Below are 18,482 nucleotides of genomic sequence, written 5' to 3'. Positions count from 1 at the left end.
CAAACTGCTTATAAAGCTCAGAGATAGGATTGTAAGGCGAATGCAGTTTTGGTGACCACTATAACAAAGTGCCCAAAATCCAACAGCCTATATAAATTTATAAATAGAAATTTGAATACATCACAAATCTGCTAAAGTCAGCTTATCTCACCATGAAGAGATCCTGGTGACCAAAAGTGTTTTTAAATACAATATTTTAGCTTTGAGTTGGGTTAGAACTTTGCCATTATGAATTTCAAATCTGTTCATTTGAATGCTTGCAAATTAGGGCTCACCTGCACCAGGTACTAAATGAGCCGTGCTTCTGCTGAGAATTCTACATCACACTATCCAAAATGCTTGCAAATATATGCTCTCTGGGCAAAGAACCTCAGTGACATGTACACCAAGTGCGTGATGTCTGTCAAAGCACCATTTATAGATTAAATAGTAGGGTGCTAACACTTAATTAATGCTTCACAGAAAAAAAAACCTTATGGATGAGTTGCATATCTGTCACCTAAAATGTAATGAAACTTAATGGTGAGCATTATTACTTAATGGTGTGCACCTTTTATTCACCTTTTTATTAAGGAATAAAAGTCATACTGTTAAAGGTATATATATATATATATATATATATATATATATATATATATATATATATATATATATATATATATATACCTTTAACAGTATGACTTTTATTCCTTAACTATTCAGGTGTTATAAAAGAAGTCGGATTAAAGCAGTGTTGTATCATAATCACCTAAAGAATATACCTCTGGTTCTTTAGGGCTAGGTAATTGTCTAATACACTTAGCAGCAATTTATTTATTTTTAGACTTAAATGTGTCCATGTGTAACAATCCTGACCCATCGAGCATTAACAACATTAATTTCTTCAGCAATTTGAGCTCATCTGTTGGATCGGAAAAACACGGGCCAGCCTTCGCTCTCCAAGTGCATCAATAATCCTTGCCTGCCCACGACCCTGTCACTGGTTCATCACTGTTCCTTCCTCAGACCACTTTTGATAGATACTGACCACTGCAGTTCATGAAAACACCACAAGTCCTTAATGCATTTTTTTTATGCTTTTTAAGTTCAGATTTGTGCTGGGTTTTGTTCATACAAGGGAGAAACTGGAGATGGAAATTGGTCTCATTAATGGAAATTGCAGCAATTTTTGCATAACAGTTTTAACCAAGGTAAGAGCTCCAGTGCAACCTGACCTGATGCTAAAAGAGTGGGTCTGAAATATAGAGTACTGCAGCCTGATTCTTTAACCTCATCCTTCTACATTGTTTACAGGTATGTTTACTGTTTACTTCTGGTTGCTAAACTGATTGACTGGAAGTAAATGACTGTTTTTTTGCATTGTCTTTTTTATTTACTTGTATATATTATAGTAGTTGATCACCCGCAATCTCATATTACAAAAAAATGACAACTTTTTTTTTATATTCTGTTTAAGACTTGCTTGTTGAATTGCTATATTTTAGATAATTGTCTTTTTTTATATTCTATTCAGTACATTTTATTTGTAAACACTTTAAACATCTCAAAGCAGCTTTACAGAATTAAATAGATTATAAATGTAAATTTTTTAAATTGAAAAAATATGTCAATATACAGTAAGTTCATCCCTTATAAATTTATTCCTAATGAATAAGCTAGTCATGACAGGGGCAAGAAAAATCTTTCTAATTGTATTAGGAAAAAACCTTGAAAGGAAGCATATTCAAAAGGGAACCTATCCTCATCTGGGTGACACAAAATGCCCATTTATTATAGTTCTATCATTACTGAGATTATCCTCTGTTCACTGATGAAAACATTCTTTTTACCCCGCTAATTGTCAAGTAATAGTGATATACAAAATGATTTGAATATCAAGGCAAATTCTATTATTTTGTTATACACTGAAGTCTAAAATAATTAATTTCAGCTGGTATTTTCTGAAGTTTGCATCTAGTCGAGGTAAACAAAACTTTGTAGGCAGACTAAAGATTTTTGAAAAAAGTATAGGAACTTGTAGTAAATAATTTGAAATAATAAATAAATAAATAAATAAATAAATACATAAACAAAATAAATAAATGCATTAATAAATAAACAATATTTGGTGGCATAGCTATTGCTTGAAATGACAGCATCAAGACACAGTAATATCGCAATTACTGTAAAATTGGTAAAATAAAATCTGACAATCTGATTTATCGTAATATGTATTTCTTTGAATTTAAAACACAAAGACCTTCAAATTAAATTTAAAAAAAAAAACCTGCCCCAATACTTTTGGAAAAGGTCTATGTGTATATTTACAGGGCTGTTTGCCCACATTGGTTTTGTCAATGTGAAATATTGGTCTTTTAATTATAATAAGGTTTTTTTTCTTTTTCTTTTTTTTTTTTTTTTTTTAACTTCACAGCTACTTTTTATAATGAAGCTAACACTTTCATGTCTCCTGTGTCTGATTGGTAAGAAATTATTTCTAATTACTATATGTATATTCAGGTGAGGACATTATTGCATTATGCTATACAAGGGTAATAACTTTATAGCCACCGATCAGGCAAAACATTATAACCACCTGCCTAATATTGTGTTGTTCCCCCTTTTTGCTGTTTAATATATCCCACTCACTAACAGGTGCCATGATGAAGAGATAATCAGTGTTATTCACTCACCGTTTATAATGTTATAATGTTATAATGCCTGGTCGGTGATATACAATATGTCCAAATTTGAAAAAACACACAGTAGGCAAAAATGTGCTGGAATGAATTTACCACTTGTTCAATTATTCATGATTCCATGTATTTAAAGATATGCCACAATCCTCACTGACAAACAATAGCTCTATAAAATAACACTGACACAGCTGTAAGGATGGGGCTCTTTGATGGATTATATTGTCTTGTTTTGGCTTAAAACATGTATTTTAAAATTATGCCCAATATGTTCTCATCAGATCATAACACATTTTGTGGTGATTTAGGTGGGCTTGAATGTTGTTTTATTATTATTATTATTATTATTATTATTATTATTATTATTATTATTATTATTATTTTGTTTCTTGCTCTCAACCCTGACCATTATTTATGATGATTAGAAACATCCCTATAACATGAAGCTGCCACCTCCATACTCACAACTATAAAAAAAAACGATGTTCTTTTTAGTTTTCATTAAACACAGGATATAAAGTTAATAAAAGACCCTATTTTCACTTGTGACTTCCTGACACTCTTCCATAAAGTCTAGGTTAATGGAGTGTTTAGGAAAGTGTTGTCTTGTGAACAGTTTCTCCAATATGAGCTGTGGATTCCTTTCAATTCTGTTTAATGCCATTTTTACAACATAAACCAACAGCATCATAAAGGTCTATGTATTTAATTGACTCACACAAAACTATCAACAGATTATGTGACATCGGTTAGCAGCTGGTTGCAAAATAAATTATTTAAAGGCTTCAAAGCAAAAGGGGTGAATGAGTGCAAACAAGTGTGACTGCACTCACAGTAGTTTTTTTTGTAAATACAGTTTGCATCAATACAAATTATCTCCCCACATGACTATTATAGCTTTTTCCCATGAATGTGAAATACTAATTCCACTAATTAAATACAAAATAAATTGTATTAATTGCTTTGTCACTACTATGTTTTTTTTCAAATATTGCCAACAGGTGTCTCATTTGCACTGATCATTCAAGATAGGATTGAAATTGCCCCTCTTCTCATCAAACAAAACGCTAACTGGATTGTGGCACAAAATTACTGCAGGGAAAACTACCTTGATCTATATACAATTACAAATGAAACTGATCAACAGATGCTGCTTAAAGAAATGACAGACAAAAATGTGATGGGACCTGTCTGGATAGGTCTGTACAATGATCTGGACACCTGGTACTGGTCCTACAATCACCTACCACTTAAAAACATGAGTCTAATAAAGTGGGCCCCAGGAAATCCTGATAATACATCTGGAGCAGATATGTGTGGGGTAGTACAAGATGTTGGAAAATGGGAAAGTTATCCCTGTTTTTACACAGGACCTTTTATATGTTATGATGGTGAGTCAACCTACAGATTTCTGATGAAGCACAATATAGATTTAAAATCTTTTGCAGACACAAAGCGAGAGGTTTGTCAAAGAATATTCTTGTGCACAGAATTCTTATACCGATTTGTTCTTCTCTAAGACCTTATTTATTTGTAGCTACCTTGCAGTTTTATCACCCCAATTCCAAAAACGTAGGACACTGCAAAATGTAAATAAAAACAGAATGCAATGATTTGCAAATCCATATCCTATTCACAAAATAACAAACAACAACAAAAAAATTGTTTAAACTGAGAATATATACCATTTTAAAGAATGATGGCTGCAAAACTGTCTCAAACAAGTTGACACAGAGCCATGTTTACCCCTGTGTACCCTCACGTCTTCTGTCTGAGAAGACCAGTTGCTGAATTTGTGGAAGAGGAATTATGGCCTATATTTGTCTGATTCTAACCACTCAGCAGTTCTGGGAGTCGTTTGATGTATTTTTAATTTCATTATGGGTCAAATGTTTTCAAATGCCGAAAGGACTAGACTGCAGGCAGGCCTGTTCAGCACCCGGACTCTTCTTCTAAAAGTCATGGTATTGTAATAGATGCAGTATGCAGTTAGCATTGTCTTGGCCATATATTTAAGCCCTTTCATGAAAAAATATGTTTTCTGGAGTGCTATTAACAAGCCAGATGATAAAGGGATTTTTAGTATGGAGGATGTGGTGGTCCATTGTTTCCAAAAAGAAATGAATTTTTTTTTTATTCCTCTGACCACAGTACAGTTTTTTCCACAGTTTGCCTCAGTACATTTCAAATGAGGTTTGGCCCAAAGAGGATGGCAGCATTTTTGGATCATTTTCAAGCATGCCTTGTCTTTTAATCTTTTTTTAAGAATTTTAAGCTGCATTTGTAGATTCCATGGCAAACTGAAATTAATGATTTCTGGAGATTTTAATGAGCCCATGCAGTGATTTCCATTTCAGAATCATGCCTGTATTAAATGCAGTGCTACTTGAGGGCCTTAAGAGGCAGCCAATAATCTCACATCAAAAATTGTAGAAAAATCTTACCTTTAACTGAAGTAAATTAAAACAAAACAAAACAAAACAAAAAAAAAAAAAAAAAAAATATATATATATATATATATATATATATATATATATATATATATATATATATATATATATATATATATTTTTATAAAACCACCTGTTCCACAATTATTGGCACCCATAACAATTCCTATAAAATAAATGTAATTGAAGCATTTTTGTCATTTTGACTGTAGTTTTTTAAGTTGATCAGAGTATCTAGAAAGTTTAATTAATAATTCATGACTTCCTGTTTCCCTGTGGTATAAATATAACGTGACACAGAGGCCTATTTCTCTTATCCACTCTTTCACATGGGAGGGCAAGAGAACACCCATTCAAGTAAGGCAGATGTATGTTGATCTTCATAAGATGACCTTCATAAAGGCTACAAGAAAATAGCCTCTCGCCTAAACTTGCCCATATCCACAGTCAGAGGAATCATTAAGAAGTTTAAAACAACTGGAACAGTGACAAACAAGGCTGGACAAGGACCCAAGATTATCTTGCCACCACGCACAGTGAGGAGGATGGTAAGAGAAGTAAAAAAAATCTCCAAAGCTCACTGTGCACACTGTGAGAACTGCATCAAAGAGAGGCATCTTGGGGTCACAAAGTCTCCATAACAACCATTAGACACTATCTTGTGTCTTGGGAGGCATGTAAGGAAAAAGCCTTTTCTCACCTACAATCACAAAAGTAAATGTCTGGAGTTTGCTAAGCAGTACTTGGACTTCACCTGGGACTCACCGTTGGTCAGATGAGACTTAGATAGAACTTTTTGGCAACAAAAATTCTAAGTGAGTTTGGCTTAAACAAAAGATGAGTATGCGATAAGCATCTCATGGCCACTGTGAAGTATGGTGGAGGATTTGTGATGCTGTGGGACTTTTTCTCTTCCAAAGGCCCTGGAAAACTTGTTAGGGTGCATGGCATCATGAACTATTTTATTAGACTATTTTAAAACTATTTTATTAGAAGCCTAATAACACATCTTAAACAGGGGTGCCAATAATACAATTTTCCTTAAAATGGTACATTTCCTAAATTGATATATATATCTATATGATGTTTTTTATGTTCTATTGTGAATAAAATATGGGTTTATGAGATTTCAACTCATTGCATTCTGTATTTATCTACATTTTACACAGTGTCCCAATTTTTGGGTTGTATAATTCACATAGATTTTAGACTCCTTTTGGTCATTGATTTGTCATGTATTTAAATACATTGTAGTTTGTGTAAGATATATAAATAATATACAAAATTCATTATTAGGATTATTTGTAGTTTAATATACCACATTACTATTTTACCAATTAAATGTAATATGCTGTTCACTCAAACTAAATAACCAGTAAAGATTAGAGAGTAGAAAGTTAAGCATGTGGAGCTGATGTCCCAGTGCTCTATCCAAATAGATATTAAACTACTTGCCTGTATCAGTGATGGCTTGCAGAGGCAGACCCATTTTTTTTGTCAAATTATGGACAATAAATGGACACAATTTTTAATAGTTACATCAGACTTTCACTATGCTTCCAAATACAATGTAGTCTTGTAGTTATTGTTCAACACAACAATTGTAATGTGTAAAAAAATTATAATTCATTAATTCTGAAGAATTGTACAAGAGTACTAAATTTTTAAAAGATGACCTACCATTTAGAATACAACATTCTTTCAAACAAATACAATTTCTGTTGTAAATTGTTGATTATGCTGACACAGATTTTCCAGGTTTAATTATTTGTTCGCTCTTTACAGCTGGCTGGTCACATACCTTTCTCACATGTAAAGAAAAAAAAAACATTGCTTTACAAAATAATACTAAAACATAATACTAGCTAATGTTTAGAGCTTCAGTTGATGTTGGAATCAAACATCATAAACAGAATGGAGAAAAAAACATCTCAGAATGTGCAACAGATCTAACCTTGAGACATAAGACCAAATTCATCAATATCTACATTTTCTGAAATATTAAAATACGTTGTCAAACATATTATTTAACGCATTGAACGAGAAACTGAGCTACAATGTATTTAATTAAAAAAACAAAAAAATAAGATTAAAACTGTATATGTTTAATTTTTAACTTTTTGCTATTTTACAGCTAACAACAGTGCTGCTAACAGGTTTATTATCTACTATAAACCCCCCACTGACTGGCACACTGGTCAAAAATACTGCCGAAAATATCACACAGATATGGCCAGCTCTCTTACTGAAACAGATAACAGCCTCATGCAGCAGCTCGTTAAAAGTATTCATTACAACGGTGCTTGGTTTGGTCTAACCAAGGAAACCTGGAAGTGGTCGGATGGCTATGAGCCTTCATACCTTCCATGGGGCCCTAACCAACCAGATAATTATTATTCTTCAGAAAACTGTGGAGGAGCTCAAAATGGACTGCTCACCGATGAACAATGCAACAAACAAAACTTTTTTGTATGTTCTGCTTGTGAGTGTTCTGTTTTCTTGAATATTACCACCAGTTAGTTTTGTACAGCTATCAAAAGAAAATAAATTGTGTTTAATTTGAATACTACTTATTATGTCTTAACAGTGAAGTCTGAATTATATTTAGATGCATGTTTTTTGCCTTCCACAGATCTTGTGAAAACACAAATGGTGAAACTGCAAGTAAAGTTTGATTCAAATGTACTTGACCCCACTGTTCAGTCATCCATTCTAGAGTTGGTAGGCTGCATGATGGCTCTTTTTTTTGTTGTTTTTTAGGCTCATATCTACAATGGTGTGAAAACATGTTTGCCCACTTCCTAATATCTTATTTTTTGAATGTTTGTCACACTTCAAAGTTTTAGATAATCAAACTAATTTAAATGTTAGTAAAAGATAACATAAGTGAACACAAAATGCAGTTTTTAAATGAAAGTTTGTATTATTGAGGAAAAAACAAAATTCAAAAACTACATGGCCCTGTGTGAAAAAGCGTTTGCCCCCCTGTTAAAACTGGTTTATCACACCTGAGTTAAATTTCTCTAGCCACACCCAGGCCTGATTACTGCCACATCTGTTCACAGTCACTGAGCAAAAAGAACACAAAGGCTCGTCTCAGTTTTGCAAGAAATCATCTTGATGATTCCCGAAACTTTTAGGAAAATACTCTGTGGACTGACAAGACAAAAGTTTAACTTTTTGGAAGGTGAGTGTCCCAATAGGTCTAAAAGTATCATCGCGTTTCAGAAAAAGAACATCCTACCAACAGTGAAATATGGTGGTGGTAGTGTGATAGTCTGGGGCTGTTTTTTTTTTTGCACACTTCTCTAACACACTCTCCATTACTTTGCACTGTTGACCCCAGGTACCTGAACTCCTCCACCTTCACCACCTCTTCTCCCTGCAACTGCACCACTCCACTGCCCTCTCTCTCATTCACACACATGTACTCTGTCTAACTCCTACTGACTTTCATTCCCCTTCTCTTTAATGTGTACCTCCACCTCTCCAGGATCTTCTCAACCGGCTCCCTACTCTCACCACAAATGTGACCACACGTGCAAACATCACAGTCCAGGGAGACTCCTGTCTGACCTCGTCTGTCAACCTGTCCGTCAAGTCTGTCATTCCTACTTCTCCCTGCAACTGCACCACTCCACTGCCCTCCCTCTCATTCACTCACATGTGTGTACTCTGTCTTATGCCTATCTATCACAATATCATCCACAAACATCACAGTCCACAGAGACCTCATCCGTCAACCTGCCAATCACCACAGGAAAGGGCTCAAAGTCAATCCTTGATACAGTCCAACCTTCACCTTCACCTACATGCCCATTAAAGTCTACCCCAATCAACAATCGTTCATTCTTAGGTACACCATCTACCACTTTATCTAACTTACATCAGAAACTACCCTCTACCTTTTTTCCTCTCCATCATATCAGCTAACTCTCTCCATTTACCACACACAGTACCAACATTTAAAGTACCAACCCGAACCTCCACTCTCCCACACTACTCCTTTTCCTGCTATCTCTGTAGACTCTCCTTCTCCTCCTCCTCTCCCAGCAGTAGCCCAATTTCCACCGGTACTCTGTTGCCTAACAATACCTGTGGTGGTCATTGGTTACCCGGGCCTCGACCGATCGGGTATGAAATTCTGATTCGTGATCCACATATATGATTTGGCACGTGTTTTACGATGGGTGCCCTTCCTAACGCAACCCTCCCCATTTATCCGTGCTTGGGCCGGCACTAAGAGTACACTGGCTTGTGCAACCCTAATGACTGGGTTGGGTTCTGCAGCAAGACAATGATCTAAAACACACCAGCAAGTCCACCTCTGAATGGCTGGAAAAAAAAAACAAAATGAAGACTTTGGCGTGGCCTAGTCAAAGTCCTGAGCTAAATCCTATTGAGATGCTGTGGCATGACCTTAAAAAGGCGGTTCATGCTCCAAAACTCTCCAATGAGGCTGAATTACAACAATTCTGCATAGATGAGTGACCAAAATTCCTCCACAGCGCTGTAACAGACTTATCTCAAGTTTTTGCAAACGCTTGACTACAGTTGTTGCTGCTAAGAGTGGCCCAACCAGTTATTAGGTTTAGGGGGCAAATACTTTTTCACACAGGGCCATGTAGTTTTGGATTTTGTTTTCCCTCAATAATAAAAAAACCCTAATTTAAAAACTGCATGTTGTGTTCAGTGTGTTATCTTTTACTAATATTTAAATTAGTTTGATGATCTGAAACATTAAAGTGTGACCAACATGCAAAAAAATTAGAAGTCAGGAAGGGGGCAGACACTTTTTCACACCACTGTATATCTAGTAATATTGCTCAGATTAGTTGAACAATCAAAAGTTGAAAGTGATCAGTTTTTTATTATATTTATAGCAATAAAATACTGGTTCTGTTCCTCAGATCAACCTGAAACTACAGGAACATGGCCTGACGATGAAAACCACAGCAACATGGAAAGTGCAGCCAAATGGACGCATCTTTTATAAGAAAATAAAGGGCAACTAATATGGTCATGGTATAAAAGATTATCCAATGCATAATGCAAAATGACTTGAATATAACAGTGGTACAATTCTATTAAGATTAGTGCAAGATAATTATGTAGATTCAGTACAATGATTTAATGGCAGTTAATTCTTTATATTAACACTAACAGTAATATATAATATGTTATAATTTAATAAATAATGTAACTCTAATATTTATTTATTTCTAAACTATAGAATTTCAGTAGTCGATGTATATATTGCTCATTTAAAAGATAAAAAAAAAGAATAACCAGAATTAAGTTGTGGTGGGAATAATTATCTTATAGTCTGTGGTTATTGCATATGGTCATGAACTGTATTTTAATGATGTACACATATAAACATGTTTGTTACCTACCTGAGAAAAAGAAATAATAAAGATAATAATAAAGATAAATACTTTTGCTTGATAGATAGCAAGATAGCAAGATAGCAAGATAGATAGATAGATAGATAGATAGATAGATGATTCTATCCTTTCAACCAGACAGCAACATAAATAAAATAAATGAATTAAATCAGTATGACTCTTCTCTAAATCTTTTTTCAACAAAAGCAGTTTTCTTTTGTGTTTTCTTTTGGGTATGTCCATCTACATACAGGCATACAAGAAAAAAAAAAGAGCAACGAGAAAAACAAAAGAGTATGTTATGATGTTTATCTATAGCATATCATTGTTGTGAACATTAAAATAATTCCATACAAATGTTGTACATTATGGACGTATGTTTTACTTAGGATACCTTTCACACCAAATGAAAATCTGTTCCACATCATTTGCATTTATTTTAAATAAGGCAGTTTGGTTGTTAATTAATTCAAATACATGTGCTTAGCAGAGTACACAGTGTTCTTGGTCTAAAAACGACAACAACCACATTTCACATTACACACTACTTTAGTGTATCAGGCATCTTTTTCCCTTTTTTATGTATTTTTTTTGTTTAAAATCTTTTGGCCATTTCTGATATTTTTGTATGCATCTCCCCCCCCCCTTTTTTTTTTTTATTTATATATTTACGATCATAAATTTTAGTTAGGCAGGACATGATAGCCTCAAACAAACACAATCACAAACACAAAAATTATGCTTTATTCTGTAGCCTTCAGTAGATTACAGCATATTTGATCCCCAGAATGTGATCAAATAAAAGAGGTGCTTTGTGTAGTTTGGTGTGCAGAATCAAATGGAGTATCAGATGGGCAAATGACTCATAATACTCAGGTCTGTAGGAGAAAATTACTATGGGAACCTTAACATAGCCATTTTGATTTATATCTATTCACTTGGTTAAGATATGTTTGCACTTTAGCTTTTCAACAATTGCATAATAACACGTCACTGTGATGTTTGATTGCTTAACCTGTAGGTTTTCATTTTAAACATACCATATAGGAAGTGGAAGCTCAACGATTAAAATGTTTGACTTTGGATTGGAAAACTACGAGTTAAGCTGCCACTTGAGTAAGGCCCTCATCTCTTAGCTACTCAGCTGAAAGTCACTCTGGATAAGGGTGTCTGTCAAATGCCATAAATGTAAATAGAGTTTTAAGTCTTACAGATGACAGTATATATTTGTGTATGTTTTACTTCTCTATCCAACATGTGACACTTTATTAGTTAAAAAAAAAAATCTATTCAAATAGGCCTGAGCACTCAGGTAATTATGTGTTATGTGTTTTTTTTTACACTACCTGTATAGCTTATGTCCTCAAAATCATAGAATGTAACTACTGAATGTAGTGAAAGCCCTGGTGAAAACCCCACAAACAAGTATGTAAACAAGTAAGTAAAACTTGGTTTTTTTTTTTTTTTTTTACTTTTTATTATTTATTTATTTTCCCTGCACTTTATGTCCAGTATTATAATATTTATAAAATCTAAAGAAGTAGCAGGACTAAAATACTTTAAATACAATAGCACATATACACATACTTACAGACATAAACAGAGTTAACAGCATAATTAACATGATCTTTCTATAACTTTAAAGTTATCATGCAGTTTTAAACAGGCTAAATCTTCAGAAGACTTTTTGTGAATTCAGTCACAGATTGCAGTCCCAATCTTTTTGTACTTCTTCACAAATAAATATTACACATGTCAAAAGGACTGTGAATTGTGAGAGAAGATAGAATGCTGCATAGTGACAGCTACTGGGCTGACAACATCATAACAAACTCTACAAGAAAACACACACAAACACACAAGTCATTTTCCAATCTGCATGAGAATGCCAGTATAATATTCATTGCAAGATTACAAAGCTACAAAAAAACCCTCTGACATCTGCATTAATATAATAATATAAATAAAAGGGTGCATGTGTGTGAATAGTACCATCAAAGTCCACAGTGCCATCTCCATTCAGGTCCATCTCCTTGAGAATCTCCTCCAACTCTCCTTTCTTTAATTTTTCACCAAGTAACATTTTTACCGCCTCCCTCATTTCATCCAGAGTGATCTTTCCATCTCCATCTGTGTCAAACTAATCAAAATATGAGGCTTTATTTTCATCTTGTGTTTAAAAAAAAAAGTTGCATAATCCAGGTTGTATAATCTTAGGTGGAGGTGTTAGCTCAGTAGTTAAGTCATTGGAGGTCACAAGTTCAAATCCCACTGCCACTGATGGATCTTAACCCTCCCCTGCTTAGATGTAAATCACCCTGGATAAGGGGGTCTGCTGAAATGCCATAAATGTAGATTCCCTGAACTCTTTTGTACTAAACATTCTATCTTTGCCGGTGTGTGACCAGAAAAGGACAAATAAAAAAATAACACCAAAAAAACATAATGTTTGTATTCCATTCAGGTGACTGATGACCATATGTGTGTGTGTGTGTGTGTGTGTGTGTGTGTGTGTGTGTCTATATTACAGCTCACCTGCTTAAAAGAGCACTTTAATTCTTTGAGTCCCAGCATATGTGCAGTTTCGACCATCATTCTTGGCCCCATCAACTCACAGAAATCATCAAAATCCATTAATCCACCCACTGTGGTGCACACACACACACACACACACACACACACACACACACACACACACACACACACACACACACACACACACGCAGAGACTGCGATCAGTCAAACTGTAATAAAGTGATTACAGCAGAATAAGTCTTTCTCTCTCTCTCTTGCTCTCTCTCTCTTGCTCTCTCTCTCTCTCTCTCTCTCTCTCTCTCTCTCTTTCTCACACTCACACACACATACACACATGGACACACACAAACACAGACTGTGGTCAAACAAAGGTAGCTTCTACAGTACAATAAGCTATGCACAGTGCCAAAAACACACAGAAAATTGACACTCACACCTCATCTTGATCTGCTGAAGGATTTCCAGTAACTCCATCTCAGTGGGCATATAACCCATTGTTCTCATGCATTCAGCCAGGTCTTTGTAGTTCAGAAATCCATCCTGATCGTAGTCAAATTCCTTGAATGCCTCAGCCAGATCTAAAAAATAACACAGTTGCTATAGAAATGATTTTATTTATAATTCAATTAATAAACATGTATCCAGTACTCTGACATAAAAAATATTTTTGCTAGTAATTTTTGACAGAATGCTTTAACAAATTATGGGTTTTTATCTGCTGTTAAATAATTTTCTATACCAGAAAAGTTGTTTATGATGTGATTATTCTAATATTGTATCATTTTAATAGTAGCAACTTTCTTTGAAATTTCTATGGCATATATAGTTGCTGTTTATATTAAATGTAATATAATTTTATGTACATTTCACATTTATTGTAACCCATCAATCAAATGTAGAGCATTTAGTTTCGTAAATGACCGTTTGCACTTTCTTTCTAATCTTTTTTCACTTGCTGTAATATAAGAACAATAAAACATTTCAAAATGTGATAGAAAAATTATACATTAAACAACATTAAATCCAATAAAAATACCACACTACCTTCTCACTAATTATAGAAAGTATTTAATTTTTTGCTTAGCAAATCTGGAAAAGAATATAATGGAAAAAGAATATAAACATTTCCCACACTGGAGCATTTTTCTTTAAATAGGTAAATTAATTTAAATATATTAATAATTAAATAGCGTGTATAATGTATAATGTATGTTTAATAATGGATGAAGGATACTCACCATCTAATTCAGGTTGGGATAATTCCCTCTCCTAATAAAGGAACAGAGGGGGATGAAAAAGTCTTTGTTACCTATAATATGACTGCTTGATTAAATCTTTCAATAAATCAATTAGTCATCCTGAGCACCATTTCTCACACACTCAAACACAAACACATTTAAAAATGCACTTGAAAACAGGTCAAGAATATTTTAAAAAATCTTCTTTAAAAAATGATGCCTTGGAATATATAAAATCTTTTGCCAAATATTGCTTTTTTTCCTCAGAATCTAACTAGTAAATATAATAAAAGCGTTCCCCCTGGTGGCGCAAAACAAAACTTCACTGGATGATCAGTTTCCAGAATAACACACACACACACACACACACACACACACACACACACACACACACACACACACACACACACACACACCATTTCAACATAATTCTGCTTGCAAGACTATAATGCTATACATTAAAAGAAAAACTCCTTCCTTGCATAAATCATGTTGAGTCTAATTAACAGAGGCATTAACCCGGCTGTCCGATATGCATTAAAAGGGGATTCAACTTCTCTATGCTGTTCACTGGCAGTTATATAAATACACACTCACAAGAGATTGCACACAAGACATTATTTGTGTTTTACCAATAGGCATACAGTAACCTGCTTCACTTCCCCTGAATTAAAACTTTGAACTGAAATAATTAGGATTATATACCAATATTAAAAATCCCATAATGTTGAAGTGATGAGAAAAAATATACAGTCTCATTTCTAGGACATTACAACATGCTGATGCAACTAGTTCCCATCAAAAGTCACCATAATTATTTGAATGTAGACCACAAATCAATTATCAAATCAAAATGTAATCTATTTAAATACAGCTGTTCCTGAAAAGGCCCCAGAGATATTTAAAGAACAGACAAACAAACTGCATAAAATAGACTAAGGAAAAAAGCCAGGTAAAGGTTTTTGTCCTTGGCACAATGCTGAACGTTTGTTATAAACACTATCCATAGGGAAACTACACCCAAATAATGAAGCATGGTGTTGGGGAAATATAGTTAAATGGATGTGTTACATCAGCTTTAAATGGCAACTTGCTCAATGCTGAGGGCAAAAATGGATAGCGCCAAATACAAATAAAATGTGTACACTGTAAAAAAAAAAAAATTATCGAATTGGACTAATATACCTGTCCAAACACATTATTGAGTAGGTTTGTGTACATCTTGTTCATTGCTTCTTCATTCGATTTCTTGCTTTTTGATTTATTTAATGTATCTGATGATGGTGTCCTTCGGAGGCTGGGTTTAAGAGCAACTCCTTCAGCTTTAGCACTTTATGGGCAGAGAGAGAGCGAGAGAACGAGAGAACGAGAGAGAGAGAGAGAGAGAGAGAGAGAGAGAGAGAGAGAGAGAGAGACTTGTAATAGGAGAAAAATGGCACTTTTATCAGTTTTAAATTATTATAAATTTGAAAGAAATCTAGAAAACCAACTTAATCAACTAATTTGGAAAAAAAAACACTCCGAATGCAAAAGAATTTCCGTTTATAAACATTAATGGAAGCTTAGGTTTCCAAAAGTCATTTAGAATTTAATAAGGTCTGGAGCGTATTAGGTTATTTAACGAAAAATGAAAAATGAACTGCTTTCTTGTACCTGTCTGTGGAGGGTGCTCTCTCACTCTTCTGTGCCATTCTACAGAACAGACAAGAAGTGCACCAGGGTTTAATGTTTATATATTTTGCAGTACTGAGTTCTACACTTATAGCAGATAATAAATACACACACACACACACACACACACACACACACACACACACACACACACACACATATATATATATATATATATATATATATATATATATATATATATATATATATATATATATATATATATATATATATATATGGATGGATGCCTATTAATTCCTTTATTTGTTATGTCTGTAGGTCTAAATCGAACGTATGTGTATACAATGTATTGTGCATATGTGTGGTGTTTTTATTCCTTTTGTTTTTTTCTGTTTTCCTTTTTCTGTCACTGCTCTTGCAAGGTTAACCGACAACAGCTGTCATTAATCACCAAGTGCTTGTACTCAGTCTAGATTGGTTATCAGCAATGTTGATAAAGCTGAGAAGGATGTTCATCTTTGTTTTCTTGTTTGTCTGTTACGTTACAGCCCTAAAAAATTTTTTTGGCTAATAATCTCCTTCTATTTATGGCTAGTTAAGCTTGAAACTTGAAAAGGTTAAGGAGTTTAGTGTTCTCCACAGTTAAGAACCTTCTTGTTTGTTTTTATTTGCTTTTCCAACCATGGAAGAAAAAGAAGCAAAACTATGTAGGATTTTTTTTTTCTTGTATTACAGATCAGTTTTGTTATTTTGCTAACAATATGAAATTTAGACAGTTCCTAGCAAAAATATATTTAAATAAATAGACCCACTTTTACTGATTTCATGGTCTGACCTCACAAATTGGATTTTAAGTAAATGTCCTACTGTTGATTCCTTGCTGCATGAAAATGATTAAAGATCACGTTTGCATTTCAACATTTAAATGGTATACATTTATCAGTTTTACTGCACATAAATTTGTGGAATCATGATAGGAAATATACACAACTGACCTGTGTGAATCCTCCCCTGCTGTTCTACCTTCAGTTCATTAAAATGTTCAAAACAAAAAGGAAAAATAGCTCTGTTTGGAGCCACACCAGAGAACTAGACTAACATAAATTAACTCTTCTGATCGTTCCACTATCGCAGTGTTTTTCCTCTGACCTTCCTTCATCCATCCTTCATCAATGGGATAAAGAGTGATTAGCAGGTTAAATGTGGTCAGATTAGTGTGCTAACATTAGTGTGTGTGAGACAGAAGAGCAAAGTTCAGAGATCTAGTCATGCTAAAGCTGAGCAAAAACGATAGTAAATGGACTTAACCTCCTATCAGACAGCCAAGCCAGCTTTGCCTGTACATCCTGCTATACTACCTTTTAGTTATTTGTTTCTATATTGAAAATTGTAAAAAAAAAAATATATATATAAATTTTAACGTTTAAGTTAATGTCGATGACATTAAACTGAATAATTAAATAGCTAAATAAAACAAACAAACTGTGTTTAGGTCAAAGTAGGTGTATTATGTAAAATCTTAATAAAAAAAAAGAGAGATAGAGCCAAATTTTGTAATTGTGTGACTGCACCAACCACCTAATCAGCACAATCCATCACTAAATACAAATATTTCAACGTAAACATAACTTGTTTCACAAGGAGTATGAAGTGCACTCTTCTGTTCAATGTCCACTCATTTCATTCAGACCACATTACCTTTTAACCTTGCTTCAGACCTCATGCTTCCTAACAAATTGTAGTTTGTTTTCCAATTAACCTTACAGATAAATTTTTTTTAGCTCCTTAGTCCCAATCACTTGAATTCTCTTTAAACTGTGCATGTGGAAATGCTCTTACTTTCACTATTAAAACATCACCACAAGTTCTCCTGTTGGTTTTTAATGATTTTATTTTACCAAATATGTTTGATCTCGATCTAGATGATTCAAGTTTTTTTCCTTGAAGATTGTTATGTGCTGCAAAAGCATGTACACTATATTGCCAAAAGTATTCACTCACCCATCCAAATCATTCAATTCAGGGGACGCTGAGATGCATAGTGCACAGAGGTCACCAACTTTCTGTAGAATAAATAGCTACAGATTTCCAATGTGGCCTTCAGATTAGCTCAAGAACAGTACGTAGAGAGCTTCATGGAACTGGTTTCCATGGTCGAGCACCTGCATCCAAGCCTTACATCAGCAAGTGCAATGCAAAGCACCGGATGCAGTTGTGTAAAACACGCCACTACGGGACTCTAAAACAGTGGAAACGTGTTCTCTGGAGTGACGAATCACGTTTCACTTTCTGGCACTTGGGTTGACGAGTCTGGGTTTGGTGGTTGCGCTTCTGCAAGAATGATCCAAAATCCCCATTAACACACTCCTAAACCTTGTGGAAAGCCTTCCCAGAAGAGTTAAAGCTGTGCCGCAAATGGTGGGCCAGCATCATATTAAACCCTATGGATTGAAAATTGGATGTTACTTAAGTTAATTAGCATGTGAAGCGAGTAAATACTTTTGCCAATATAATTTATGTTTGTAAAGTTTTGCTTTTTTTTTTGCCCACTGTCTCCCTGTTGTC

General features: G+C 34.2%; 2 protein-coding genes across 4 annotated transcripts; one reads left to right on the top strand and one right to left on the bottom strand.

Annotated features, from left to right (window-relative positions):
* The first annotated feature begins 3,763 nt into the window (after window positions 1-3,763).
* LOC124381250 (C-type mannose receptor 2-like) lies at window positions 3,764-10,991 on the top strand. The gene is made up of 4 exons (XM_046842694.1): window positions 3,764-4,066; window positions 7,260-7,607; window positions 7,758-7,846; window positions 10,036-10,991. Exons 1-4 carry the CDS (start codon window positions 3,823-3,825, stop codon window positions 10,138-10,140), a joined length of 786 nt encoding a protein of 261 aa, XP_046698650.1. The 5' UTR covers window positions 3,764-3,822; the 3' UTR covers window positions 10,141-10,991.
* Window positions 10,992-11,142: 151 nt separating this feature from the next.
* On the bottom strand, window positions 11,143-17,090 carry si:cabz01076231.1 (calcium-binding protein 5). Of its 3 annotated transcripts, none has more exons than XM_046842696.1 (9): window positions 16,913-17,090; window positions 16,730-16,797; window positions 15,939-15,977; window positions 15,471-15,615; window positions 14,286-14,316; window positions 13,482-13,625; window positions 13,048-13,157; window positions 12,505-12,652; window positions 11,143-12,346 (listed from the first exon to the last, which is right to left on the bottom strand). In XM_046842696.1, exons 3-9 carry the CDS (start codon window positions 15,974-15,976, stop codon window positions 12,318-12,320), a joined length of 645 nt encoding a protein of 214 aa, XP_046698652.1. In that variant the 5' UTR covers window position 15,977; window positions 16,730-16,797; window positions 16,913-17,090; the 3' UTR covers window positions 11,143-12,317. The 3 variants fall into 3 exon arrangements, with proteins under 3 accessions (XP_046698652.1, XP_046698653.1, XP_046698651.1); XM_046842697.1 differs by having other exon boundaries at window positions 16,785-16,797; XM_046842695.1 differs by lacking the exon at window positions 16,730-16,797 and having other exon boundaries at window positions 16,913-17,089.
* Window positions 17,091-18,482: the final 1,392 nt, after the last annotated feature.

Source organism: Silurus meridionalis, chromosome 28, assembly GCF_014805685.1.
Source record: "Silurus meridionalis isolate SWU-2019-XX chromosome 28, ASM1480568v1, whole genome shotgun sequence".
In the NCBI taxonomy this organism is placed as follows: domain Eukaryota; kingdom Metazoa; phylum Chordata; class Actinopteri; order Siluriformes; family Siluridae; genus Silurus; species Silurus meridionalis.
This window is presented reverse-complemented; position numbering and strand designations above follow the sequence as displayed.